The 27943-nt window shown below is 43.3% G+C and overlaps 1 protein-coding gene across 1 annotated transcript in view; it reads left to right on the top strand.

Annotated features, from left to right (window-relative positions):
• Positions 1–22742: 22742 nt before the first annotated feature.
• HSD17B4 (hydroxysteroid 17-beta dehydrogenase 4) overlaps positions 22743–27943 on the top strand; it is a 104912-nt gene continuing 99711 nt past the window's right edge. Inside the window, exon 1 of the mRNA XM_065918219.1 lies at positions 22743–22938. Within this exon, the coding sequence (XP_065774291.1) occupies positions 22881–22938 (58 nt within the window). The 5' untranslated portion in view covers positions 22743–22880. The remainder of the gene's footprint in view (positions 22939–27943) is intronic.

The following is a 27943-nucleotide window of genomic DNA, read 5'->3' as shown; positions in this document are numbered from 1 at the left end:
TGACTCATAGAAATGGAAGTAATCAATAAATATTTATGAATTTTAACTGTTTAGGTTTTGTAGTAATATGTTGTATAGCAACAGATAGCCAATATATTTAAAAGGAATGAAACCAGAGTATGTTGTCTGATAATAAGGCATTCAGCTTAAAATCATCAACAAAAAGATTACTAGGAAATCCCCTTGTATTTAGTATTGAAAAACATACCTGTTAAGAACTCATGCATCGAGAAACAAATGATCATAGAAATTAGAAAACATGTTAATCTGGAAAATCTCAAAGTTTTCTAGTAGTGAAAAAGAGAGTGTTTTTTAGCATGAAAAGAGAAGATTGTGGTTTATAATGAGTCATGGAGTCTAAGCAAGACAGAGAAGACGACAGAAAGAGGCTCTGCATGTCAAGAGAGAGATACAAGTGATGTGTTAGAGGTCGCATGATAGGAAAGGATTCTGCAACATGAGTACCTGAGCCCAAACTCAGAATGTTTGGGTGTAAATTGCAGAACTGGTGGCTGGTAACTTGTGTTCAGTGTATGACAATGGAAGGCAATCACCAAAACTGACTGGATAAAAAAGTCACTGAAAGTGAAGGCATTAAGCAACTAGACAGGAGGTTCTGGAGTCTCCAAGCAGAATGAAAGGAGATGAAGTGAAGAGTCACACATCAAAACACAAACCATGTGAGAGACTGTGAATAGGGAGGAGGAAGAGTGAAAGCAGTGAGATATGACAGTGTATAGTAAATCCCAAGCGGCTCAACTGTCATGGGAGTAGGTGTCGGAGATAAGCCAGGCTTCTTCTAAGAAACATTTCATCAGGTACATTCTACAAAGAAAGATAAAAATTGGCAGTAGCTCATTATATACTAAAAATGGTTTTCATAGTTTAGACAATGCATAGAATTATCTGTTGCTTCCTACTGGAAGAAGTCAGCCAAGTTCTTACTCTTTTTTTTTTTTTTTAATTCAAGTATGCTGAAGCTGAAGCTCCAATATTTTGGCCATCTGATGCGAATAGCTGACTCATTGGAAATGTCCCTGATGCTGGGAAAGATTGAGGGCAGAAGGAGAAGAGAGCATCAGAGGATGACGTGGCTGGATGGCATCACCTATGCAATGGTCATGAACTTGGGCAAACTTTGGGAAATGTTGAGGGACAAAGAGGCCTGGCGTGCTGCAGTCCATGGGGTTGCAAAGAGTCAGATGCAACTAGGTGACTGAACAACAACAATATAACAATAGTTATTATAACAATAGTTAATCTACAATCTTTGTTAGTTTCAGGTACATAGCAAAGTGATTCAGTTACTCATTATCTATCCTGTTTCAGATTCTTTTCCATTATATGTTATTACAGGATATTGAATATTTCCCTGTGCTATACAGTAAGTCTTTACTGTTTATTTTATGTATAGTAGTATGTATCTGTTAATCTCAACTCCTAATTTATGTGCCTCCCATCCCCTTTGGTAACCAAAAGTTTGTCTTCTATGTCTGTGAGTCTATTTCTATTTTGGGTTTTCCTCACAATCAGCTTTACTTATCTTGCCTCTTCTCAGTCTTACCAACTTCTCCCTAAGGCATTCTGCTCACTACATGATACACACGACAGCTTGTGGTTTCCCTAAGGGAGATATACACACTGTAATTCAGTTTGTGTCTGAAGTAGAGTTTGCAAATTCCACAAATATGTGTTTAATTCAGAGTGATGCAACTGCTTGTAACTGAGTAGGTTTTAAGCTACACAACCCATATGGGATTTTATGGAGCTTAAATTATTTTTAAAAGTTATTCATTTGTATAATTACAAAAGTAGCTTTTCAGGTAAAAGACAGGTAAAGCCAGAGTTCCCTTGATCATTGTCACAGTCTCAAACCATGCCCAGAATTAATCACTTAATCAGGTGGTATGATCTCAAGGGCTTTTTTCCTACACATTTACATTCTTTTAAGTGTACAGTGGGGACTATGTAGTTTTGCACAGTGGACCATTTTACTCTCCTGCTTCTGAAGCGCTCCCCATTCTATCTAATATCTAAATAGATATTAGATATAGATATCTATCCATAAAATAGAATATCTAAAATATTCTATTTTATATGAATAAAATCCATACTCCCCACTGTGGCCTCCAAGACTCCGTACAAACAGGTCCCTGCCTCCCTCTGAGCCCTCCTCTAGTGCCGGGAGGTATGTTCTTCCCACAGGCCTTCGCATGTACTGTTCATGCTGCTTGGGGAGCTCTGTTCCAAACCTTGCTTGACTGTTTCTTCTCAACTTTCAAATCTCAGCTCTAAATTCACCTCCTGGTAAGCCTTTCCTAGATGCCCTCTCTAAATCAGTACCTCCCTCTTTTGAATTCTGTTTCCTTGTTTCATCCAGGCAACAGAGTTCTACCTCTGGGCTTAGATCCTCTCTTCACTACATGTTTGCTAAATTACTTCACCTTTTTGTGCTTTACGTTTCTCATCTAAAAATGAGGATAATTATGTACCTACTTTTTAGGTTGTTATGAGTTAATATTTGTAAAACACTAACAGTGCTTCGAACATATCAGGCTCGGTTTGATAAACTGATAGCAGTTTTTCCTTAGCACTTGCAATGATAGGAAATTACTTATGTGTTGTTTATCCTCTCTCTTCTCTAGAATGTAAGATCTATTAAGTGCAGGGAACCTGTCCATTCTGTTCTTAGGCCAAGAACAGTGCCTGACTCATGCACCTTTAATAAGTAAAGACTGAATGCATGAATGTTCAGATCTTACCTCCTGCATAGGGTTCTGAGTGTACGAGAGATAAGTTTAAAATGGAAAACATGGTCCTGCTTTTATTAAAAACTTTTAACTTTTATACACTGGCCACTGTTAAGTGTGATCACCATATCTTGCTCTGTGATACTAGAAATGGATGTAACTCCTCTAAACTCCACAGTAGGTTTAACCTAACTGCAATTCTCTCTTGTGTCTTACTTTTCCAAAGAGCACAACAGAACAGACTGCCACCATGTCCTGCCTGCTGTCTTTAGCACGTGGTGGAGTGTCATTCCAGGACCTTGCTTTACATGTGTAAGATACTCCATCATTGAACCAGTGATGTCTTTGTTGCTGAAAAACAAACAAAAACAAAATAAATAGCAAAGAGTACAGCCTACAAAAAGTCAGTGTAGCAGCAGCCTCACCCCCAGGATATTTAGGAAAACATTTGCAGTGGTCATCACAAGCAAAACTGACATTCCCAGATTCCAACAGTTCCATCCAGATCTTTATTGCAGTTGCCAGCCAACTTATTTAAGATTATCTGTAGGGTGGAGGAAAGAGAAGAGCTTCTTGTCAGAGCTTGTCAGGTTACCAGTCATACCGTCCTGGTTGGCCAGGGTCTGTGAACCTAAACTCTGTTCGGAGAAATCTTCTATTGAGAGGTTGAAAAGTGAAAGTTGTTCAGTTGTCTGACTCTTTGCAACCCCATGGACTGTAGCCCACCAGGTTCCTCTCTCCATGGGATTCTCCAGGCAAGAATACTGGAGTGGGTTGCCATGCCCTCCTCCAGGGGATGTTCCCCACCTGGTTAGGGGTGCTTTCCTGTGCTTCTTTTGCAGAAACCCAAGTTTTCTCCCACTGTGCTGCAGAGACCATGCTTCAGAGGTACAGGAAGGCCACATGGACATAAACTTTCCTACTCTGAAAGATGCATTAAAAAAAGATTTCTTTCCTGTAGGTATTCTCTCTTTTTTTCCCTTGAAAGTATTTTCTTGCTGCATTAGGTCCACACTGGGTCATCTACCCCAAAATAGGAGACAAGATAAAAGAAAAAAAAATTAGCAAAAAATCCATTAGATTGCTACATACTAAGTTGAGCTTGAGAGAAAGCCAGGTCTAAGGTGCTTCGTTCCTGGTGTTATTAATGGGTCTTTATTTTTTAAAAAAAAACTATAATTGGTTTACAATGTTGGATTAGTTTCAGGTATACAACAAAGTGATTCAATTATACAACTATATATATATATACATGTACATGTATATACATATATATGTATGTATATATACATATGTATATACACATGTATATGTATGTACATTGTATATATGTATGTATATATATATATATATATATATTTTTTTTTTAAAGATTCTTTTCCCTTATGGGTTATTACAGAATACTGAATATAGTTCCCTGTGCTATACAGCAGGTTCTTGTTGGGTACCCATTTTATATATAATAGTGTGTACAGGATAAATCAATGGGTCTTAAGTTCAGGCACATTAGGGCTGACTTTATAGTATAGGGTCCCCTAGAGAACTTGTGATTCCAGGGGGGAAAAAATTCTATCTCCATCCAAGACTTGATCTTGACTTAGGCAGTCTGAGTTCCTGGAAAGCCTGTGTTGGTTCCCAAATGAATCTATTTTCGTATTAAACTTGGCTACTGTGGTCTCTAAGTGTTAAATCACTCTGCACAGCTGCAGTCTCAAACCAGCTGCAACGCAGGGACAGCTGACCAAATCTCCAGGAGGGCTAGCCAGTGAGGTCAAGGGCTCTGCAGCCAAGAGCTATGTCCCAAGTTGGTCTAGGGAAGACCCCATTTTCCTTGCAGTTATTCGATGCCACCACTCACCCCTCTGACACTGCTGCCATTGAACCTTGCCCACTGCCACGAGAAGTAACATCAGTGCTGTTTCTATCACTTCTCACCAGAATGGAGTTTGTAGAGTTTGTCATTCTTTTCATCCCAATTCAAAGCCTTGGAAGGAAGTATCTGATTGGCAGAACTTAGAATATGTGCTATGCCCGCTTGCAAGGGAGGCTAGGAAGGTATCTCTTATATTCAGCCTCTGAGGTGGGAAATGAGTGGAGGCATTCTCCAACAATAGGAAGCAGGTTCAGAGATTCAGCAGCAAGAGAGAGAAAATTACTGTTTCCCTGTAATAGCTCTTCATGATCTCCCAGCTCTCCACACGCCATCAGGACTAAGTCACAAAGCTTAGTGTCTCGCTTGTAAGAGTGAAAGTGTTAGTTGCTCAGTCATGTCCTATCTTTGTGACCCCATGGACTGTAGCCCGCCAGGCTCCTCTGTCCATGGGATTCTCCAGGCAAGAATACTGGAGTGGGTTGCCATGCTTTTCTCTGGGGGGGGGGAATAGAACCTGGGTCTTCTGCACGGCAGGCAGATTCTTTAGCATTTGAGCCACCAGGGAAGCCTCCTTAGAAAAGAGACTAATTTAGGAGGAGTTTGCTGCTGCTGCTGCTAAGTCGCTTCAGTTGTGTCCGACTCTGTGCCACCCCATAGACAGCAGCCCACCAGGCTCCCCCGTCCCTGGGATTCTCCAGGCAAGAACACTGGAGTGGGTTGCCATTTCCTTCTCCAATGCATGGAAGTGAAAAGTGAAAGTGAAGTCGCTCAGTCCTGTCTGACTCACAGTGACCCCATGGACTGCAGCCTACCAGGCTCCTCCGTCCATGGGATTTTCCAGGCAAGAGCACTGGAGTGGGTTGCCATTGCTTTCTCTGTAGGAGGAGTTTGGACTCCTATTAAGAAAAGACTAAGTAGAATCCTCTCTGGGAAAGGGAGAAAGATTAGGAGGGTAGATAATAGGGGTTGTGGTTGGTGTGGGGTTTTCAGGTACCCAACACCCTTCCCTGCCCAGGGCCTGAAGGGATGGGGGAGTGAAGAGGATAGACGCACCAGACAGATATTGACTCTGAGAAGACACTGCTATGCAAGTGACCCTGAATAATCATGAAGTGACTATGCCAGAAGGTTAATTGCCTTGTTGCTTCATTCAATAGTGAACTTAAGGTCCTATTCCTGTTTCCCTTGGCTCCTGGCTAGCACAGAAGAGATTCATTTTTGTTTGCTTTAAACATTTATTTGAATATTTTAAACATTTGAAATAATTTAGACTCACATAGAAGTTGCTAAAATAATTTCGAGAATAAGAGATAATGCACAGTAGATTCCAGGAATACCTGAACACAGGCACTGATGTAAACAGGATTCAGAGGCTGCATAGACTTGAGCTGGGACCAAGTGCAGGTAGGTTGAGGATCACTGAGACTCCTTTGTTTTGTTGAAAGAACTTTTATCTGCCACATGCTTTATCAGTAGCTTGCAGGAGCAGCAGGGGCCAGCATGACTGTAAGGACCACTCCTACCCCTGCCAAACCTTTCCTCTATGATGTGACCTTTAGTCTAGAAAAGGGAGGAGGGAGAAATCCTGAAAGATTGCATCTACCCCAAATAGACCATTACCTTTAACTGGTAAATTTAAGTCCCTTCTTTTGCACAACCACCCCCCTCACCCCCACCCCAGCCAGTGAATGAGGACTTGAGAGCAAGAATTAGAGAATAGGGCACACCAATAAAGCAACCCTCCTTGGTACTATATTATACACCTCACTCTGCAACTGGCCAGAGCCAGTGTGAGTGTGAGAAGTGGCTTCCCAGCAGTGGGTGGGAAAGCCTTCATTCTGTCTTGTTGTGGGCCTGAGGCTGAGCACACCTCGTGAAGATCATAGTTGGGTTGGTCTTGCACTTACCTTTCTGAAAGTAAGAATAATGCACACAGGCTTTCTTTCTTTCTTTTGTTCTTTTTGAGGTGGCTTCTTTTTGTTGTTGTTATTTTAAACAGAAGAACGGGGTTACTGGATGAAGCAAAAAAGACGGCAACACAAGACTGAAAGAGACACCCAGCATGAAGACCTGGGCACTTGTACCACGTGGAGCCTGGTGAAGGAGGTGCTACTCAGCTCGCTAGGCTTCCTACTGAGATTTCGTTTGAGGAGGTTTGGCGCTACTCAGTTGCCGTAGCTATCGCCTTAAGCGTGGAGACCGCAGTTCCTTGAGCTGTCGCACTGGCTTACCCCTGATGGTGAGGGTGCATCCTGATCCGAGTCTACATTCCAAATGCTCTAGACTTCCTTGTGCGCAATAAGCAAAGAAGCTCGCCGTTGGCCTGATGCTAGGATAGGGTTCTCCTGATATGGGTCAGGGGTATGCGCGCCTTTGTAGGGAGCGGGGGGCAGGGTGTCAAGTGTACCAGCACCCCCATCCCCTCCCCTCCCCCACCTCACACCCCACCCTCCCACCACCCTGAGAAGAGAGCTCCGCTTTCAGGACCAGCCCCACGGGTGGGAGGCAGCACTGGGCCGGGTTACGTCCTGGCTTAAAGCCTAGGAGTGAGCTTTCCTGTAACAAGGGCTTTCTTATCTTTGAGCGCCAAGAAAGCTGGCCTTACTGCATTTCAGTGAGCAGCAGTGTTAAGGGGTCAAAAGGCAGATGTGGACAAAGAGAGAGCAAGGGGCTGGTGTAGGAGCAAGCTTTCAGGAACAGGACTGCTCCTTGGAAATTTAGGCCTGAATTACAGAGCGACTTCTGTTCTGCTTAAGAGTTGAAACCAAACTCTCAGAGCTGTGGAGCCATCGGTGTCCTCTCTGCATCTCCAGTCATAGCTTCACTTCCCTTACTGTAGGCAGTTTGCCCAGAATTGAAACCATGTTCCCACGGAGAGCTGATATTCTCCCTCTATTCCTTATTCTGATGAGTGGCCCACCATAACCCAGATTCTTCAGCTAGAAATATGGGGGTTATTTCTGTCGGATTCTCAATACATCCAAGTCCAATTAATCACAAACGCCTGACTCCGTTTCCAAAGGTAGATAACTAATAAGAACCTACTGTATAGCAGAGAGAACTCTACTCAATACTCTATAATGACCGGGAAAAGAAACCCAAAAAAAGAGTGAATATATGTATAACTGATTTGCTTACTGTACAGCAGAAACTAAAAAACATTGTAAATCAACTATACTCCAACAAAAGTTAATTTTTAAAAATCTCCAAATTACCCACGCATCAACATTTCCTCTGCGTTACTTCTGGTCTCAATGACTTTTCCCAATAGATTTCTATCTGTTCCCCTTGTCCACCTACAAGCAATTCTCAATAATGAGGCAGAGTGAATTTTCCACCATGTAAACATTTTTCTGGCGTAATCCTGCTTAAACAAATTTAAGCACAAAATTCGAACACCCAAATGCGCTCTGACTCTGCTTACTTTCATGCTCTTACCCTCTATCCCAATCCAGCTAGTACTTCTGTTGCCTGTATAGTACTCAATGTATTTCTCAATGCCATATTGTTTACCCGTTCTATTGATTATATAATATTTTACATCTATTAACCCCAAACTCCCAATTCATCCCTCCCCCACCCCCCACTCTCTTTGCAACAAGTCTGTTTTCTATTTCTGTTTCATAGATAGCTTCATTTGTGTCAAATTTTAGATTTCATATAAGTGATATCTTATTTTTTATGGCTGAGTAGTATTCCATTGGATATATATACCACATGTGTCTGTAAGATTATTGTTGTTGTTGTTTAGTCACTAAGTCACGTCTGACTCTTTTCTGTACCCATAGACTGTAGCCTGCCAGGCTCCTCTGTCCAAGGGATTTTCCAGGCAAGAATACAGGAGTGGGTTGCCATTTTCTTGTCTAGGGGGTCTTTCTGACCCAGGGAGTGAACCCACGGCTCCTGTTTGGCAAGTGGATTCTTTACCACAGAGCTACCTGGGAAGCCCAAGATTACTGTACTGTCAGATTAAAAAAAATTTTTTTAATGTACTATTTGTGTGAAAAGTATTATAAACCTATTTATATTGTTGTACCTAACACCCAGTGAAGTGTTAGTTGGGTGCCTAGGCTAAACTTTGTTGGACTTACGAACAAATTGGACTTACAAACGTGTAATTGGAATGGAAATTATTCAACTGTAGGGGACTTAATGTGATTAGCAATATTGAGCATCTTTTCATGAGCCTGTTGGCTATCTGTATGTCTGTTTGGAGAAATATTTATTGAGTCTTCTTCCTGTTTTCCTTTTTTTAAAAATATTGAACTGCTTGTATATTTTGGAAATGAATTCCTTGTTGGTAGCATCCTTTGAAAACATTTTCTCCAAGTCAGTAGATTGTCTTTTCATTTTGTTTATGATCTCCTTTGTTGTGAAACAACTAAGTTTAATTAGGTTTCATTTGTTTATCTTTGTTTTTGTTTCTAAATATTACTATAGGAGACAAATCCAAAAAAAACATTGCTGCAACTTATGTCAAAAATTGTTCTGCCTATGTTTTCCTCTAGGAGTTTATAGTATCCAATCTTTCATTTAGTTCTTTGATCCATTTTGAGTTTATTCTTGTACATAGTGTTAGACCATGTTCTAATTTCAAGTTTTTACATGTAGCTGTCCAGTTTTCCCAGTACCACTTACCAAAGAGACTATCTTTTCTCCATTGTGTATTCTTACCTTATCATCATAGATTAATTGACTACAGTGCATGAGTTCATCTCAGAGCTTTCTATCCTGATCTATTAATCTATATGTCTGTTTATATGCCAGCACCATGTTGTTTTGATTACCATAGCTTTGTAGTATCATCTAAAGTTGAGGAGCATGATTCCTCAAGCTCCATTCTTTCTCAGGATTGTTTTGGTTATTCTTTTGTGTCTTCATACAAGTTAAAAAATATATATTTTTTGTTCCAGTTCTGTGAAAATATGCCATTGATAATTTGATAGGGATGGCACTGAATCTGTAGACTGCCTGTGTATTATGGTCATTTTAACAATATTGGATCTTTCAAATGAAAAGCCAGGGTATATCTATCTGTTTGTGTGATCTTCAGTTTCTTTCATCAGCATCTTATAGTTTTTTTGAGTATAGTTCTTTTATTTCCTTAGGTTTATTCCTATTTATTATTTCTTTTTGATGTGATGGTAAATGAGACTGTTTCCTTAATTTCTCTTTCTGATACTTTGTTGTTAGTGCTTAGAAATGCAACAGATTTCAGTATATTAGTTTTGTATCCAGCAGCTTTATCAAATTCACTGATGAGATCTAGTAATTTTCTGGAAGAGTCTTTAGGATGTTTTATGTATAGCATCATGCCATCTGCAAACAGTGACAGTTTTACTTCTTCCAATTTTTTTTTTTTTATTTTTTTTTTTTTATTTATTTTTTTTTTATTTTTTTTTTTAATATTATTTTATTAGTTGGAGGCCAAACTTCTTCCAATTTTTAAAATTTCTTTTTCTTCTTTGATTGCTGTGGCTAAGATTCCCAAAACTATGTTGAATAAAAGTGGTGAGAATGGTCATTCTTGTCTTGTTCCTGATCTTAGTGGAAATGCTTTCATCTTTTCACTGTTGAATATGGTGTTAGGTATGGATTTGTCATATATGGCCTTTATTATGTTGATGTATAATCCCTTTCTCTCCCACTCTGAATTGTTTTTTTAATCATAGATAGATGTTGAATTTTATTAAAAGATTTTTCTGCATCCGTTGAGATGATCATATGGTTTTTATTCTCCAGTTTGTTAACACGGTCTATCACACTGATTGAATTTGTTACTGAGTCCAGGTTCACTTTGTTTGCCACAATACAGGTTAATAAATTGGAGATAAGGTGCTGTGGCAAGAAATACTTTATTCAGAAAGCCAGAAGACTAAGAAAATGGCAGACTGACATCTCAAAATCACCATTCTTCTATAGAACAAAGAGGGGGAGGAGGTGAGGAAGTAAAGTAAAAAGGTCATAAGTCTTGCAAATATCTCCTAGAATGGCCATCTTTGGGGAGGGGATATGTTAATTTCTTATTTTCTGCAGCCATTCACAGGTGAGCAGGGTCAGATCATCTCTCTATGAGCTGAACAAAGTCCAGAGGGGTAGGATTTCCTGTGGCGAGCCATTATATATAGCTACCTTTGTGGCTCAGCTGGTAAAGAATCCACCCACAATTCAGGAGACCTGGGTTTGATCCCTGGGTTGGGAAGATCTCCTGGAGAAGGGAAAGGCTACCCACTCCAGTATTCTGGCCTGGAGAATTCCATGGACTGTAGAGTCCATGGGGTCACAAGGAGTCGGACATGATTGAGCAAGTTGAAGTGGGATTGCTATAGATAGTGATTATAATAACAAAAGCAACGAAAAGCAAAGGTTAAAGTTAAAGAAATAGATCCAACAAGGAGTTAGAATTTGCTCTTCCCTGTTACAGTTTGAGGATATTGAAAAATCCTTGCTTCCCTGAAATAAATCCCACTTAATCATGGTGCATGATCAACATTATTATAGCCAATTAAATTATCACTTGATACTGAGGCGGAAATGAATATTTTTTCAAGTAAAAACAGTAAGAGTTTATCAACAGTAAACCCTGTCAGTAGTGAACTGTATCCCCTCAAAATTCTTTGGTTGAAATCCTATCCCCTAGTAACAAAGAATGTGGGTATATTTAGTGATAGTGAAATTGTTCACCTCAGACTGGGACTTGAACCCATGTGCCAGGACTCAAATCCAGCCAAAACGCTGCTTGGGACTCTAGCCTATGTGACCTAGACTCCAACCTGGCTGAAACCCAGTTTGGGACTCTAATCCACATGGAACTTGGACCCAGTCAAAGCCTTCTTGGGACTTGAACCCATGGTCTTTTAACTAGAATCACTCACCTGACATCTGGATTTACAGAGGCTCAGGTTTTTGAGTCTCAGCACAGAATTAATTCAGCAAGACACAAAGTAAGAGGCAAGAAATGGGTTTATTAATAAAGAATGCTTGTAAGAGATAATGAAGGAGGAAACAAACAGAACAGGCTCCATCTTGAAAGCAGGACTCCATTCTGGGCCAGACTGTGGACTTTGAGCTATATGCCTAGTATCTATGGAAACGACATACCAACTGGAAAACCAGACCCCCAGGATGGAAAAGCCCCAGGGCTCACACCTAGACCCTCCGATGACTAAAAGAATACCCTAATTATCCGTGTAACCAAATAGAATCATAAATTCTATTATGCTTATTGGGATCTGACCACAGGCCTATTGATAATTGTCCAGTTAACTACCTAGGCTTAAGGCATATGAGTCACGGGTTAACTTTGATTGTATCTTTCTTTTCCTTTGTTCAGACTAGCTTCAGAGAATTTGGGGAGGTGGGTTTGAGCACATACACTTAGGGTATATAAGGTTTTCGCAAATCTGGTCAGGGTCCTTGGCTAAAAGGAGACTCTGCCTTGGGCCCAGCGGTGTAATAAACTGCACTCCACCATCTGCATTGCCCTTCTGAGTGAGTTTGTTTCCCAGAACGTGTGGCTACAACATTTGGTGCATTGGCCAACAAACTCCTCACTTTGAGGAGACAAGTCCCATTTGGGACCACTCCGAGGCCTTGTGGCTCGAATCTTCTAGAAGGGGGAAGGTGCCTTGCACTTCTTGAAGGATTCTGCTTCTCAACACCCTGACCTTTCACATTAGCATGTAGTGGATGGCAGCAGGGGAACTAAGCGCTCAGGTGAGGAGGAACCCAGCCTGCAGGGTGGAAGAGGGGGCCTGATCACCCCCCTGGGAGGGACTAGAAGGGGCACGGACCCACAGGCGCCTGGAATAGGCAGGTGGCAGCGATTGCTCGGTACACAGGTTGACGAGCGTGAAGGGCTTAGGAAGGAAATTTATGAATGTCATTTAGGAGGTGGTGTCCATGCTGTTTCGGGGGAAATTATTACCAAGCAATCGCCAGGGGATTGTTAGGAGAAGAAACTTGGTCTTTGGGTGCTATATTCTGCAGGTGTCCCACCTGCTGTGAGATTCTTGACCCCCTCGGAATTGTCAGGCTAGAAGGGGGGGGATACAAAAGTGAGTATGAATTGGGTTTTCCAGAGATGGCCTGGGACATGGGATATTTAACCCATCTGTGTTTTCATCCACACCTGATCAAGCCCACCGAGGCAGAATGGACTTTAAAAGTTAAGAGAGGAACAGTCTTGGGTCACGTATGTTCTGGTTTGACTGTGCTGACCGGCAGGTGAAGACACGCTGATCCCCCTTCTCCCTCTGGGATCTGGCAGGGAAGGCTCTTCTCACCCCAATTAGGAAGGAGGCAGAATGGCAAGTTAAGTGATTCATTGAGTGGAAATATCAGAAGTACATAGGATACCTAGAACTTCATAGACAGAACGAAAAGTAAAAGTGGAAGAAGGTCCGAGAAGGTAAACAAGATAGGGGGAAGTGAATCTAAGGCAACTGTACTGGAGTGCATGATTAAAAATTTAAAGAAGGGATTTGGAGCAGACTATGGGGTAAAGACCTAACCGCCTCCGCACACTCTGTGAGGTGAAATGGCCCCCTATGGGAGTAGAATAGCCACCAGAGAACATCATGAACTTAAAAATAGTGAAGCAGTCTATACAGTAGTCACAGGAGGGCCAGGACACCCGGATAGGTGTCCATATATTGCCTCATGGCTAGGCTTAGCTCAAGACCCTCCTACTTGGACAAGGTTCTGTATCCAGAAGGGAAAGGGAAAAATATTAATGGCACAAGAATTGACTGATGATAAAAAAGGAAATTCTGCAGGATTTGGATGTGGATGACCTGAACTCTCCCCCATACTGGATAATGATGCGCCCGTCTCCAAGTGCTCCACCAGAACCGGAGGCTGCCTTAATGCCCAGTCCAGGGCCAGGTGAAGTTCCTGCAGCAGTCGCTGCTCCTCTGGCAGCTCTCCCAGAGATTGTAGAACCGCTGTTTTAGCAGGCTCTGATCCCAGCGATGTAGACCTCTGGTCAACGCCCCCAGAATTCCACCTCAGCCAGACCTCCTAGGTTGTATCCCCCTGTCCCGGTGAGTACTGATGGAAGGGGGGAAGAAAACACAGGAATTAGACAGAGGCTGCGCTCCGCCAAGGAGCAGGGGGAAAGAACCCCATTACAGATGCCGCTCAGAGAGCTACAACAGCCTCTGGTTCAGGAAGCATGTGGGCATTACCATCAGCCCCCGTAGCCTATTATTGCCAGCTATTTTCCTCTACGGATGTATTAAACTGGCAGAGACACACGCCACCGTACTCGGGGGAGCCACAAGCCATGATCAGGCTAATGGAGACTATTTTTCGAACCCACCACCGTACATGGGACACAATCCAACTACTCTTCTCCCATCTCAGCACTGAGGAAAGACACAGGATCCTAACTGAGGCCAGAAAACGGTTCAGAGGACTGGCACCTGGGGGCACTGCAGAGCCGCGGTGGGGGCAGGACTAGCCGCCCCGATGAGGGGCCGGATTGGGACTGTGACCCAGCGGAAGGCCGGGGCCACCTGGGGAGCTAGCGGGCAGCTACTTTACAAGGTCTCTGGGGGCCTGAAAACCTCTGAGTAGGGCAAAGCCCTCTGCAGTGAGTCAAAGGGGAAGCGAATCACCCTCTGAGTTCTAGGAAAGACTGTGAGGCCTGTAGGCTTTACACGCCAACAGATCCAGAGGCTGCTGGGCCTCAGACGGTGACAAATGCAGCCTTTGTGTCTCGTCTACCCTGAAGTCAGATGGGGGACCCCAAGTGACTCATGAGTTTTTATACACCCCTGAATGCCCAGTACCTTTGTTGGGAAGAGATTTGCTGTTTAAATTGGGGGCACAAGTGACCTTCCCCCCACGAAAGAGCCACTCTTCGAGTGGGCTCAACCACCTATTTACTCTTCCTCTCAGTAACCCCTCAAGAGGAATGGAGGTTGCACGATCTCCCGGAAGGGAAACCGAACGGGCTAAACAGTCGAGAGAAGAGAGTTAACTCAACTATTCCCTGAGGTCTGGGCAGAGGAAGCCCCCTCCCCCCAGGTTGCAAAACTAGTCCCAGTGGTGACAGAACGCAAACCCAGTACAATCACGTCAGCACCCGCCTTGGGCCTGCCAGACCTTGCCCAGCTGTTTACTCCACGTGACTGAAAAGGACGAGGTGGCTATGGGAGTGCTGTCCTGGACTCTGGGGACGTGGGACAGGCCCGTGTCTTATCTCCCGAAACCGCTGGACAACGTTGCCGCTGGGTGGCCACTATGCTTATGAGCAGTTGCTGCAGTTGCCTTACTCGCTCGGGAGGCAACGAAGCTGACTTTGCGCCAAGGTTTGATCATGAAAGTCCCACATGAGGTCAACACTCTCCTGCCAGGAGACCCCCATAAATGGCTGTCGACATCCCAGATTACTCAATACCAGGGACTGTTATGTGAGAACCCCATGTTATTATTGAACCTTGTCAAGCCCTGAATCTGGCCACTCTCTTTCCTGTGGGAGAAGGTGGGCCCTCATATGATTGCCAGGTAATATGCCAGCAGACCTGACTTGAGGGAGCAGCCAATCCTGGACCCAGATTTGGTCCTGTACGCCAATGGCACCAGCCTGGTGCAAGAAGGACAACGACTGTCGGGATATGCAGCAGTCATGGAAGCAACCATCGTTGAGGCTAGCTCTCTGCCTTCACACTGGTTCGTTCAACGGGCCACACTATATGCTCTAATCCGGGCCCTCCAGCTGTCAAAAGGTAAGAAGACAAACATTTACACACACTCCAGGTATGCTTCTGCCACACTACAGGGCTCTGTGTAAGGAGAGAGGCCTTTGACAGCTGGTGAAAAAGATATTAAAAATAAGGAAGAAATTAGGACCCTATTAGATGCTGCCTGGGAACCAGAAAGGGTTGCAGTCATACACTGCTGAGGACATCAAAACGAGGATACCCCCCAGGCTCGGGGAAACAGACTGGCAGATAAGACCACTAAACAAGCAACCGAGGGCTTGGGATGACAAGTGAAGCCCCTATTAAAGCTCTCATATTGGCGGAGCTGCCTGAGCTAACGCTGGACTCTCCAAAATACACTGAAACCCAAAACCAACTAGCCAAAGCAGATGGGGCCATCGAGACTGAAAAGGGATAGTGGGGAGTGCCAAGTGGCAAATTATTGGTACTGGAGGAGCTGGCACCCACTCTGGTAAGCCAAACACACCAAGCAACCCACCATGATAAACTGGAAGAGCCAATTCGAAAATATTTCTTTGTTCCCTGCCTCTCTTCCCTATGCAGGACAGAATCTCAGAACTCACTGCCTGCTCCCAGGTCAGTGCTGCCTCTCAACAGAAACCTGAGGGGGTTCAGCTAAAAGGCACGATGCCCTTTGAACACCTGGAAGTGGACTTCACTGAAATAAAACCTCACCAATACTACAGCTACCTGCTGGTCATGGTATGTATGTTCTTGGGATGAGTAGAGGCTTTTCCTACCTGGACTGAAAGAGCATCAGAAATAGCCCAGTGCCTGCTTAGGGAGATAGTTTCCAGATTTGGATTTCCTACCTGCATCGGATTGGACAATGGCCCATCTTTCATAGCTGATTTAGTATAACTAGTAAACAAAACTTTAAACATCAAGTGGAAATTATATACAGCATATAGGCCCCAGAGTTCTGGGATTGTGGAAGGGCCAACCAGACACTTAAAGAGACTCTCCAAGTGGATCACAGAGACTGACTGCTCCTGGGTGGACCTGTTTCCGACGGCTCTGCTCGGACTCAGGATGACCCCACGGCCCCATGGCTATTCTCTGTATGAAATTGTGTATGGGAGGCCCCCTCCCATAATAAAACAGGTGTCAACAAATCTGCCTCAGGTAAGGGGAGGTAAGATTTCACAGCAGATGGAACAACGGGGTAAGGTAATAAATCAGGTAACTAAGCTTACAGGAAAGGGTGCCGTTCCCCCTAGGGGAACAGATTCACGAATGTGTGCCCGGGGATTCGTGTCAAGGACTGGAAACACGGTTCCTTGGCCCACGTTGGAAGGGTCCATATACTGTTGTTCTAACCACCCCTGCGGCAGTTAAAGTTGCAGGTGTCACTCCCTGGATCTGCCACATGCGGATGAAGAGAGCATACCATGCAGACCCAGAAAGCGTTGAGTGGACTGCACAGAGGGACCCCACTGACCCTCAAGAGACTAAGATCATCCTTAAGAAGAAGGAAAAGAAGGTCTGGGATGAGCCCCTTCAGGATGAAGCTGCATAATCAACTCCTGCTGCTGGGCTTCATCAACAGGATTTTGAATTTAACTTTGTTTTAACTCAGGACAATATTTCCATCTCATAGGCACATTCCTACGCGGACTTCCACAACACCTCCAGCTGCTGGCTATGTGGGGCTATGCCTCTGTCTGTGATGGATGGACTTCCTTGGTGGGTGTCACTGCTCCACCAAGGAGATTTTAAACTCTGCTCTTCTCTGAACAACAAAAAGAGACTTTCCTTTCTCTTGTCAATCATAATCTCTCCCTGCTCTCTTGGTGTAAGCCAGAGCTACAGTCAATAGACTCGGGTCATGGGGTTACATCTGAGGTAAACACCAGTTTCATAGGAGTAACAAAAGCCTATACCTCATTTTTAAAGAACAAAAAGGAAGAAAGCTCCCTGACTAGCAAGGGAGGACAGTCCTCTAGGTATGCTGAAAATTCTACCAGTCTGGATGAATATTTCTGGATGACTTCAGAAAAGGGTCAATTAATTACTCCCGCCTCTATATGCTGGGAACTAAAAGAAACAAAGGGTAGGGTTTGATGACCTTCATTAGACTCAAAAGAACTAAAATATACGGGGTACCTATCCCTCGAACAATGTAAACGAATATTGGAGGTCACATCCTCCATTGGCCAGGCTCTGATTGGAAATATAACCCTGAAATTCCCTGGGTGGCACCCAACAAAACCCAATGACTTTGTGGGCCTAACCTTTGGCCTTGGTTACCAATCGACTGGGCAGGCCGCTGCACACTGGGATTCACTTTTGCCCATGGCAGCATAAAGCCTAACCTACCACAAGCCCTGGTAAATCTACCTTATTTACATGCTAGGTGGACAAGGTCTGTGTTTCAATGGTATGAGTGTATTGCTGCCTTATTTGTACCTTCCATAGGGACAACAGATATTATGATTAAAGTAGAGGCCTTGACTAGTTTCACAAAACAGGCCCTCCTAGATGGTGCTAAAGCCACCCAAGCCTTAAATGAAGAAAAATCCAAATGATAGAAGCAGTAATTCAGAATAGAATGGCATTGGACATGCTCACAGCTTCTCAAGGAGAGACCTGTGCTATAATTAAGGTTGAATGTTGTGGCAAGGTATCAGCTGCTTTAGGTGACATGAAAAACCAGGTAAAAGCAATGTCAAATGAAAAGATTCCTTTCTGAACTTCAATCCTATCCTGGGTGAGGGGTGATGGGTGGAAGACTATATTTACCATTTTTACAGTTGCCTTGATAGTTCTGCTTGGAGGACCCTGCATTTTACAATGTATTATGGACTTTCGGACACGACTGAGCGACTTCACTTTCACTTTTCAGTTTCATGCATTGGAGAAGGAAATGGCAACCCACTCCAGTGTTTTTGCCTGGAGAATCCCAGGGATGGTGGAGCCTGGTGGGCTGCCATCCATGGGGTCACGCAGAGTCGAACACGACCGAAGTAACTCAGCAGCAGCATGAACTTTGTAACCCAAAGGTTGGTGTCATTCTCCCAAATTGGCAGTTGGAGAGCCAGGGTCCAATATATCCCTATGAGTGATGCCCATACTATGAGTTAAGAGTACCAACAGTGGGGAATGAAGGAGGAAACAGACAGAACAGGCTCCACCTTGAAAGCAGGACTCCATCTTGGGCTGGACTGTGGACTTTGAGCTATATGCCTAGTATCTATGGAAACGACATACCAACTGGAAAACCAGACCCCCCAGGATGGAAGAGGTCCAGGGCTCATACCTAGACCCTCCGACGCCTAAAGAATACCCTAATTATCTGTGTAACTGAATAGAATCATAAATTCTATTATGCTTATTGGGATATGATCACAGGCCTATTGATAATTGTCCACTGTTAACTACCTAGGCTTAAGGCATAGGAATCATGGGTTAACTTGGATTGTATCTTTTTTTCCCCTTTGTTCAGACTAGTTTCAGAGAATTTGGGGAGACGGGTTTGAGCACATACACTTAGGGTACATAAGATTTTCACAAAAACTGGTCAGGGTCCTTGGCTAAGAAGAGACTCTGCCTTAGGCCCGCCGGTGTAATAAACTGCCCTCCACTATGTGAATTGTCCTTCTGAGTGAGTTTGTTTCCTGGAACCCATGGCTACAACAATACAAGCAACCTGGCAAGGAAACTCTGCTTGAGGATTAAGTGGGCTACAATTTCATGGTCAAAGTAAAGTGGGGGAGAGGGAAAGATTGCCTTTCTTGAGTAGATGTCAGGCTTATATCACAAGCCCTGCCTTCCTATCAGGCAGGAGAGTGTCTGACCCTGTGAGGTTAAACTAGGATTGTCATAATGCTTTGACTTTTCTGGTGGCTCAGACAGTAAAGAATTTGCCTGTAATGCAGGAGATCATCGTTCAGTCCCTGAATTGGGAAGATCCCCTGGAGAAGTGAGCGAAGATCCTCCCTGGAGAAGTGAATGGGCACTCACTCCAGTATTTTTGCCTAGAGAATTGTCTGGACAGATGAGCCTGCCAGGTTACAGACCATGAGATCACATAGTTGGACATGACTGAGCAAATAACACACAAACATTATGGCACTTATTCAAATCAGTAGAAGCATTGTGACATTTTTCTTTCACCTAACGGCCTGGGGCATAACTCATGCTTTTATTTGCAGGTTTATAGTTAAGCAAGCCTGCTTCGTTCTACAACATTTCAATCGATTTCTTGAGAGATCCTTAGCTTACAGTGGTCTCCCAAAGTTTCCTAAATTTCCCTCTCTAGCTGTAGTCCCTTACTGGGACTTCTACAGCTGCCTGTAACGATCCTTTGTATTTGTATCAACAGAGCCTTGAAAATGAAGATTAAGTTAAAATGAGGCTCTAAGAGTGGCCCCTAATAATGTCACTGGTGACTGTGTGAGAAGAGGAAATTTGGAAATACAAAGGGACACCAGAAGTATCTGCTGCAAGAAAAGACCACGTGAAGACACAATGAAAAGACAGTCATCTGCAGCCATTAGGAAAGGCTGCAGAAGAAACAAAACCATTTGACATTTCAGTCACTCAGTCATGTCCGACTCTCTGCAACCCCATGGACTGCAGCATGCCAAGGCTTCCTTGTCCATCACCAACTCCCAGAGCTTGCTCAAACTCATGTCCATCGAGTTGGTGATGCGATCCAACCATCTCATCCTCAACCAGTTGACACCTTGACCTTAAACTTCCAACCTCTCCAACTGTGAGAAAATAAATTTGTTTTTTAAGCCATTAGTGTGTGGTATTTGTTATGGCATCTCTAGCAAGCTAATGAAGCCTCTTATAGCAAGTACTGGGGACTTCCCTCATGGTCCAGTGGCTAAGACTCTGTGCTCTCAATGCAGGGGGACTGGGTTCAACCCCTGGTTGGGGAACTGGATCCCACATGCTGCAACTAAAGGTTCTTATGCCATAACTAAGAGTTTGTATTCCACAACTAAAGATCCTGAATGCTGCAATGAAGATCAAAAATCCTATGTGCTGCAACTAAGACCCAGTGCAGCCAAATTAAAAAAAGAAAAGTACTGATACTTTAACTCCCAAATATTTTCAAGTCAGAGCAAAGGTATGAAATATTTCTGCAGTATGCTGACTGAAGTACAGGTGGCCCTTGAACAACACAGGGTTTAGGGGAACTGATCCTCTGTGTAGCTGAAAGTCCAAATATAATTTATAGTTGGTCCTTCATATCTATGGTGCCACACCATGGATTTAGCTTACCTCAGCTCTTATAATCCTGTTGTATTTACTATTGATAAAAAATTCACCCATAAGTTTACTAGCACAGTTCAAACCCATGTTGTTCAAGGGTCAACTCTAGATAAGAATGATCATGGGCCAGAGATCAGCTAAGGGGTTCGAGCTATTCTGTTCCCCATAGCAACTGTAAGGGTTGAAGGTATCAATATGTATGCACATCTGTAACTCATTTGTGACACTTCATCTGGGAAGCTCTTTTCCAAAGGATAAATTTTAGGAAGAAGTAAAATGATCTCATAAGGAATGTCTGACATTCACAGAAGTTTCTTTCTATAATATGTATACTCTGAGCCCCAGGCAGAATTTCAAAATGGCTATCTAAAAAAAAAAAAAAAAAAAAAGTATTAAACAGAAGGACGCTACTTGATGAGTTCTCACTGAGCCAAGCTCCAATTTCTCTTATCACAGTTAATTTTCAGCTATACTTTTTCTGCTTTTGCATTTAGATTCCAGTGAGTCGTGAGGACAGACCTGTGAATATAGCCACATTCTCTCCTTTGGGTTTCTCTCTGAAAATACAAAGATTTTTATCTTATGTTTGATCCTAGCTTTATAATTCTTTTTTTTTTTTGGATGTAATTTTTTTTTTAAATTTTTATTTTTTGTTATTAGTTGGAGGCTAATTACTTCACAGCATTTCAGTGGGTTTTGTCATACATTGACATGAATCAGTCATATAATTCTCTTTTTATATTTTATTTATTTTCACTATGTTTCAGACAGAGATAATGTTTTGAGAAAGAACAAATGGAGACAACTTAATCAGAAACCCGACATAGCCATTATTTAAAAGGGTTCAAATTCCTCTTTCCCTAAGATATTGGCTTATGAGACAGTACGTGAGGATTCATGTGTTCAATTCAGCTATGTTAAGGTGCATGAAATACCCAAAATGAAATTACATGCTTGATAATTGGACAATATTGAAGCTACTTAGTAACTATTTAGAAAGCATTGTTTACACCTTGGCAAATAAAGATTAAAGTTTAATTTTCCTAGTAAAACTATGTTTCCAAAAGTGTTAGTTCTGAAGCTTACTTTAAACTACTGCTCTCATTCGGGGGTTATCCCCACCCCACTCCAACTGAGGACATTTGGCAGTCTAGGGGCAATTTAGATTTTTGTGACTTGGGGGGTACTACTAGTGGGCAGAAGTCAGGGATGTTGCTAGACATCTTACAATCCATGGAACAACCCCACATAGCAAAAATTGTTGTTCAGTTGGTGAGCCGTGTCCGACTCTTTGTGACCCCATGAATTCCAGCACGCCAGCCTTCCCTGTCCTTCACTATCTCCAAGAGTTTGCTCAAGCTCATGTCCATTGAGTGGGTGATGCTATTTAACCATCTCACCCACTGCTGCCCTCTTCTCCTTTTGCCTTCAACCTTCAATCTTTCCCAGCATCAGCTATAATATATATATACTCTGAGCCCCAGGCAGAATTTCAAAATGGCTATCTAAAAAAAAAAAAAAAAAAAAAGTATTAAACAGAAGGACGCTACTTGATGAGTTCTCACTGAGCCAAGCTCCAATTTCTCTTATCACAGTTAATTTCCAGCTATACTTTTTCTGCTTTTGCATTTAGATTCCAGTGAGTCGTGAGGACAGACCTGTGAGTATAGCCACATTCTCTCCTTTTCCAATAACTTGGCTCTTTGCATCAGGTGGCCAAAGTATTGGAGTTTCAGCTTCAGCTTTAGTCCTTCCAATGAACAAAAAATTATCTGTCCCCAAATTTCAATAGTGTCAATTGACTGTACTTGCTTCCCTAGAGGTCCAGGGATTAGATTTCCAGAAATCTTTTATCTATTGGTGAGTGTGCCTTTACTTCTAAGGGGCTATTTCTGAAAGCTATTACCAGAGAGGAGCTGCAATCTCGCCTAAATCTAGGAAACACTTGCTGAGTGAATGACAAAACCATGAATTAGAGGATAAATAAACTGAGCAGAGTCAGCCATTTTACCAAAAAGATCTAACGAGCGCCCATTGCTTCCTACGCAGAACTGGTCCTTTTGAGCCAAGTCTCTTGGGCAGGGCCGCAACTGCAGTCATGTTGGACTACATTTCCCAGAGTTCCAAGAGATCTCCGCGCAGGCGCGCTTGGAAAACTACGGCGTCCCTCTCCGTCTCACAAGCTGGCAGGTCGATACCATCCTGCCCCCGTCACTCCCTCCGTCTTGCCTGCCTCGCAGTCTGAACTCCACTACGCACTACTTCTGCTAGTGTGTGTGTGTGCCGCTGCAGACTGGACTTATGGCCTCGATGTTGAGGTTCAACGGGAGGGTGGTACTGGTTACCGGCGCGGGGGGAGGTGAGTACGTGAAGGCTGGAGGGCGGGTGTCCAGCTCACTGTCCTGCTGGGAACCCCCCGCCCCAACTTTGTTTGTTTGTTTGTTTTCCTTTGGTCGGGGTTACGCACGCAGCTATAGCTGCTGTCCCAGCATCTGGGCTGCGGGCCGCGGTGACTAGGCGGCTTGGGGAGCGACTGATTGGACTCGGTGGGGGTGGGAGTGGGAGGACGGACAATGTCTATTCTCAGGTCGCCGAATCTCCTGAGGGCGGAGAGGTGGGGCTGGCCAGCCTTGAGTAGGGACCCAGAAACTCCTGGTGTAGCTCTCCCCACCTCCAACCCCCCGGCCCCTCAAGGCTTCAGATCTGTAGAGGACAGAGGCCGGGCTGGGCTGCGTGACTAGGTGAAAGTTCATTCCAGCGCTCATCTGTGCGTATCAATTGCAACTCTTCCTGTCAATAGACTCTCTAGGCCTCTGTCTAGCCTTTTAAACATGGCAGAAAAGCCATCTGGAATCACTCCCCACCACTTGTCCCCAGTAGTAGAGATGTCAGCCCCTTGCCTTTGAAAAGTCAGTTGTCTTTTCCGCTGTCGTATGATTTTTAAGAGGGCCTTCTTTTTAAAAAAGGCATCTGGTTAGAGTTCTCCTTTTTGGACTTTGTATGCTTATCAAGCCAAGCACAGTACTGTCAAGTCCACTGGAGTCTTGGCATGGAGTTGTGAACTCAAGTGACTGCTGGACTCAGGCAGGAGATAGAGGAGTAAAGTGAGTGTGAGGTGGGGCATTAGGAACTGGAGAGCAAAGGTCTTTCTGAAGTGGGCCCGACCTTCCAGTATTTCAGAATCAAAGTGGAGATTTGTTATGTGAAATCGCTCTATTTTGAAAGGACAAAAATTAAGACAAACTACTCCTACCTACATGGATTCTTTGCAGTGAGATTTACACTATTCCAATTGCAGAGGTCCGTCTAGTCAAAGCTATGGTTTTTCCAGTAGTCATGTATGGATGTGAGAATTGGACTATAAAGAAAGCTGAGTGCTGAAGAATTGGTGCTTTTGAACTGTGGTGTTGGAGAAGACTCTTGAGAGTCCCCTGGACTGCAAGGAGATCCAACCAGTGAATCCTAAAGGAAATCAGTCCTGAATGTTCATTGGAGGGACTGCTGCTGAAGCTGAAACTCCAATATTTTGGCCACCTGATGCGAACTGACTCTTTTGAGATGGTTGGATGGCATCACCGACTCAATGGACATGAGTTTGAGTAAGCTCCCGGAGTTGGTGATGGACAGGGAAGCCTGTCATGCGGCAGTCCATGGGGTCTCAAAGAGTCTGACACGACTGAATGACTGAATTTAAGTGAACTGAAGTGCAAGAATCTTGACCTTATGGGCCTTTGATTACCTACTGGTAGTGCCTTATACCAAGAATGGACCTAATGCAGAATTAATTTAAATTATATATTAAAAGTCACAATGGAGTTCTGACAGTTGAAGTGAAGTCAGTCGCTCAGCCATGTCCAACTCTTTGCAACCCCATGAACCAGGGCTTGCCAGGCTCCTCTGTCCATGGGATTTCCCAGGCAAGAATACTGGAGTGGGTTTCCATTTTCTTCTCCAAGGGATCTTCCCCACTCAGGGATTAAAGCTGGGTCTCCTGCCTTGCATGCAGACTCTTTACACTCTGAGCCACCAGGGTTAAATCATACATATTTTCATATTTTCATTTATAAAATGGATTCTCATGCTTCCTTTTAGAAAATGTCTTTAGTATTAATTAGTGGCCAAATGTTTTATATCCTAGCTATTTTCATTCTGAAATGATCATATGTTTTGGGGAAAACATTTTGTTTACACTTAGTGTTTGTTGAAAATAAATAATGCAGTCATATTTGAAGCCATTTTTTGCCAGTGAGTGATTCACAGTATGAAATAAGTTATATGCCAATACCCAGTATACACACACACACACACACACACACACACACACAATCTGTATTTGAAACATAGTACGTGCAGTGCACTTTAAACTTTTCTATTCTGTTTCATTAAGTAAATGCAGATTACAACACACTAAATTGATTTTGTGAAGTATTAATGAGTTGTTCACATGGACCACAGCCTTGTCTAACTCAGTGAAACTATGAGCCATGCCATGTAGGGCCACCCAAGACGAACAGGTCATGGTGGAGAATTTTGATGAAACGTGGTCCACTGGAGAAGGGGATGGCAAACCACTTCAGTATTCTTGCCTTGAGAACCCTATGAACAGTATGAAAAGGTAAAAAGATACGACACTGAAAGATGAACTCCCCAGGTTGGTAGTTGTCCAATATACTACTGGAGAAGAGTGGAGAAATCACCGACTTGGTGGACATGAGGTTGAGCAAGCTCCGGGAGTTGGTGATGGACAGGAAGCCTGGTGTGCTGAGTTCATGGGTCTCAAAGAGTCGGATACAACTGAGCAACTGACCTGAACTAATGAGTTGTTACTAGACAATTCTGGATTTAGTGCCTCTTGTTTATAAACTGATCCATGTCTTAAAGAACGTAGATTACGTTACAGTTACTAGTCACTAAATTTGAATACTGATCTGGAGTAGATACATGTGGGAAAGTTGAGACTTCCATTCGGTTGTCATTAGAAAAGAAAGATTGAGATCTAATTGCAGTCCCGGAACACGGACTGTTGCCCTTGAGGCCTTGGCATTCTCCTTTAAGGATGTGGATCTGTAGAACTGCGTCTCTGCTGAACATCCCAGGAGGCTGGCTGTGAATGCTTGCCAGGCCCATGTCTGGGAATTAGTCTGACTTCAACTCACTCATATTCTGAAATGAAAAGAAATACCTTGGCACTATTGAGGTGCTGTTGTTTAGCTTGGAATATTGAAGAGTTTATTGGACGACTTGGAAGAAGTTTCAGAATTGTCCGCTGCTGTTGCTGCTAAGTCGCTTCAGTCGTGTCCGACTCTGTGCAACCCTATAGACGGCAGCCCACCAGGCTCCCCCGTCCCTGGGATTCTCCAGGCAAGAACACTGGAGGGGGTTGCCATTTCCTTCTCCAATGCGTGAAAGTGAAAAGTGAAAGTGAAGTTGCTCAGTTGTGTCAGACTCTTCGAGACCCCATGGACTGCAGCCTATCAGGCTCCTCTGTCCATGGGATTTTCCAGGTAAGAGTACCGGAGTGGGGTGCCATTGCCTTCTCTGTCAGAATTGTCTAGCCGGTAAACAATTTTGGCACTATGGGTGGTGTAACAGGAAGTTGTATTTATTAGCAGATGGTAGTAGCGGTTGCTGGGGATGGAAATGTGAGAGTGGTGGAACTGGGCAGTGGAAGAGGGAGTCTGGCCGTTGTGAATTTGAGACGGTTATAAAATAGCAAGCTGTAGACCTGGAGATAGTAAGAAGTGTGTGAGTAGTTGGAAATTCTGAAGTCAGGAGGGACTTTGAAGCTGTTTGACTTCCTTTGGGTAAACCTAGAAAGTGAAATAGTCCAGGAAGCTAGTCTCAGAGACTCTGTTAACTTGAAGCAGAGGGCAGTCAAACCCACTGAGAGGAGCACTGAACAAGCACTGTGAGAAAAGAATCAAGTGATTTTTGACAGTGCGAAAGAAGTTAAGGTCAGAAGAGAAATAGGGAAGAGAGGATGGTTGACAGTGAACTTAGGTGCAGGAGAAAGTTAAGACAGGCTTTGAAAGAGGATTAAGAGAAAAGAGAGGCTCTTGAATTTAATTTTTTTGTGCATTTTGACTCTACCGTTGTGCTGGCCATGGTGGGAAATGCAAAAGAATGACATAAATCTCGTCCTTTAAGAACCTTCTAGTTTATTTGGAGAGACAGACTAACACATAAAGTATCTAAATGATGTTTATATAAGCATAGATAAACATGGGAGGACAGAGTGAATCTGTTAATGGACTAGTGGTGGTGTTAGAAACAGGAAAGAGAATTTCACTTTTAACTTTATGTACAGATTTGTGTACAGTTTGCTTGGGCCATTTATGATAAAAGTAGATTACTCACATACCTTTTCAGTGAATTGTATAGCTTGGTTTTGAGATAATACTCAGATTAACTGAGATCAATCTCTACTAGAGATGTGTCCCATTCCTTTCATCTGATGATTTTCTACTTTGTTACCACTTTTTGCATTCTGGTCCTGAGTATTGATTTCGTTGAAAACCTCATGTTTAAATCTAGTGCTTCAGCCTTGATCTGATAAAATATGAAGAGGCTTGAGTTACTGTATTGGATGGGTTCTTGCTCATCCATTTAGAGTAGATTAAATTTTAAAGTAAATTATTTGGTGATCTTTTAGTTTTGGAAAAATTTATAATTTGGGTTTTTATGGAAGAACTTGATACTTTAGCTGTTTCCTTTTGTTATTTGTTTATGACTTAATTTAAATTCAGTTCAGTTCATTTCAGTCGCTCAGTCGTGTCTGACTCTTTGTGACTCCGTGAACTACAGCATGACAGGCCTCCCTGTCCATCACCAACTCCTGGAGTTTACCCAAACTCATGTCCAGTGAGTTGGTGATGCCATCCAACCATCTCATGCTCTGTTGTTCCCTTCTCCTCCTGCCCTCAATCTTTCCCAGCATCAGGGTCTTTTCCAATGTGTCGACTCTTCGAATCAGGTGGCCAAAGTATTGGAGTTTCAGCTGTAACATCAGTCCTTCCAATGAACACCCAGGCCTGATCTCCTTTAGGATGGACTGGTTGGATCTCCTTGCAGTCCAAGGGACTCTCAAGAGTCTTCTCCAACACCACTGTTCAAAAGCATCAGTTCTTCAGCACTCAACTTTCTTTATAGTCCAATTCTCACATCCATACATGACTACTGGAAAAACCATAGCCTTGACTAGATGGACTTTTGTTGGCAAAGTAATGTCTCTGCTTTTTAATAAGCTGGTTGGTCATAACTTTCCTTCCAAGGAGTAAGCGTCTTTTAGTTTCATGGCTGCAGCCACCATCTGCAGTGATTTTGGAGCCCAAAAAAATAAATTCAGCCACTGTTTCCTCTGTTTC

The sequence above is a fragment of the Muntiacus reevesi genome, chromosome 1 (assembly GCF_963930625.1).
Source record: "Muntiacus reevesi chromosome 1, mMunRee1.1, whole genome shotgun sequence".
NCBI classification, from domain to species: domain Eukaryota; kingdom Metazoa; phylum Chordata; class Mammalia; order Artiodactyla; family Cervidae; genus Muntiacus; species Muntiacus reevesi.
Note: the sequence above shows the minus strand (reverse complement) of the source record. Positions and strands in the feature narration are given on the sequence as shown.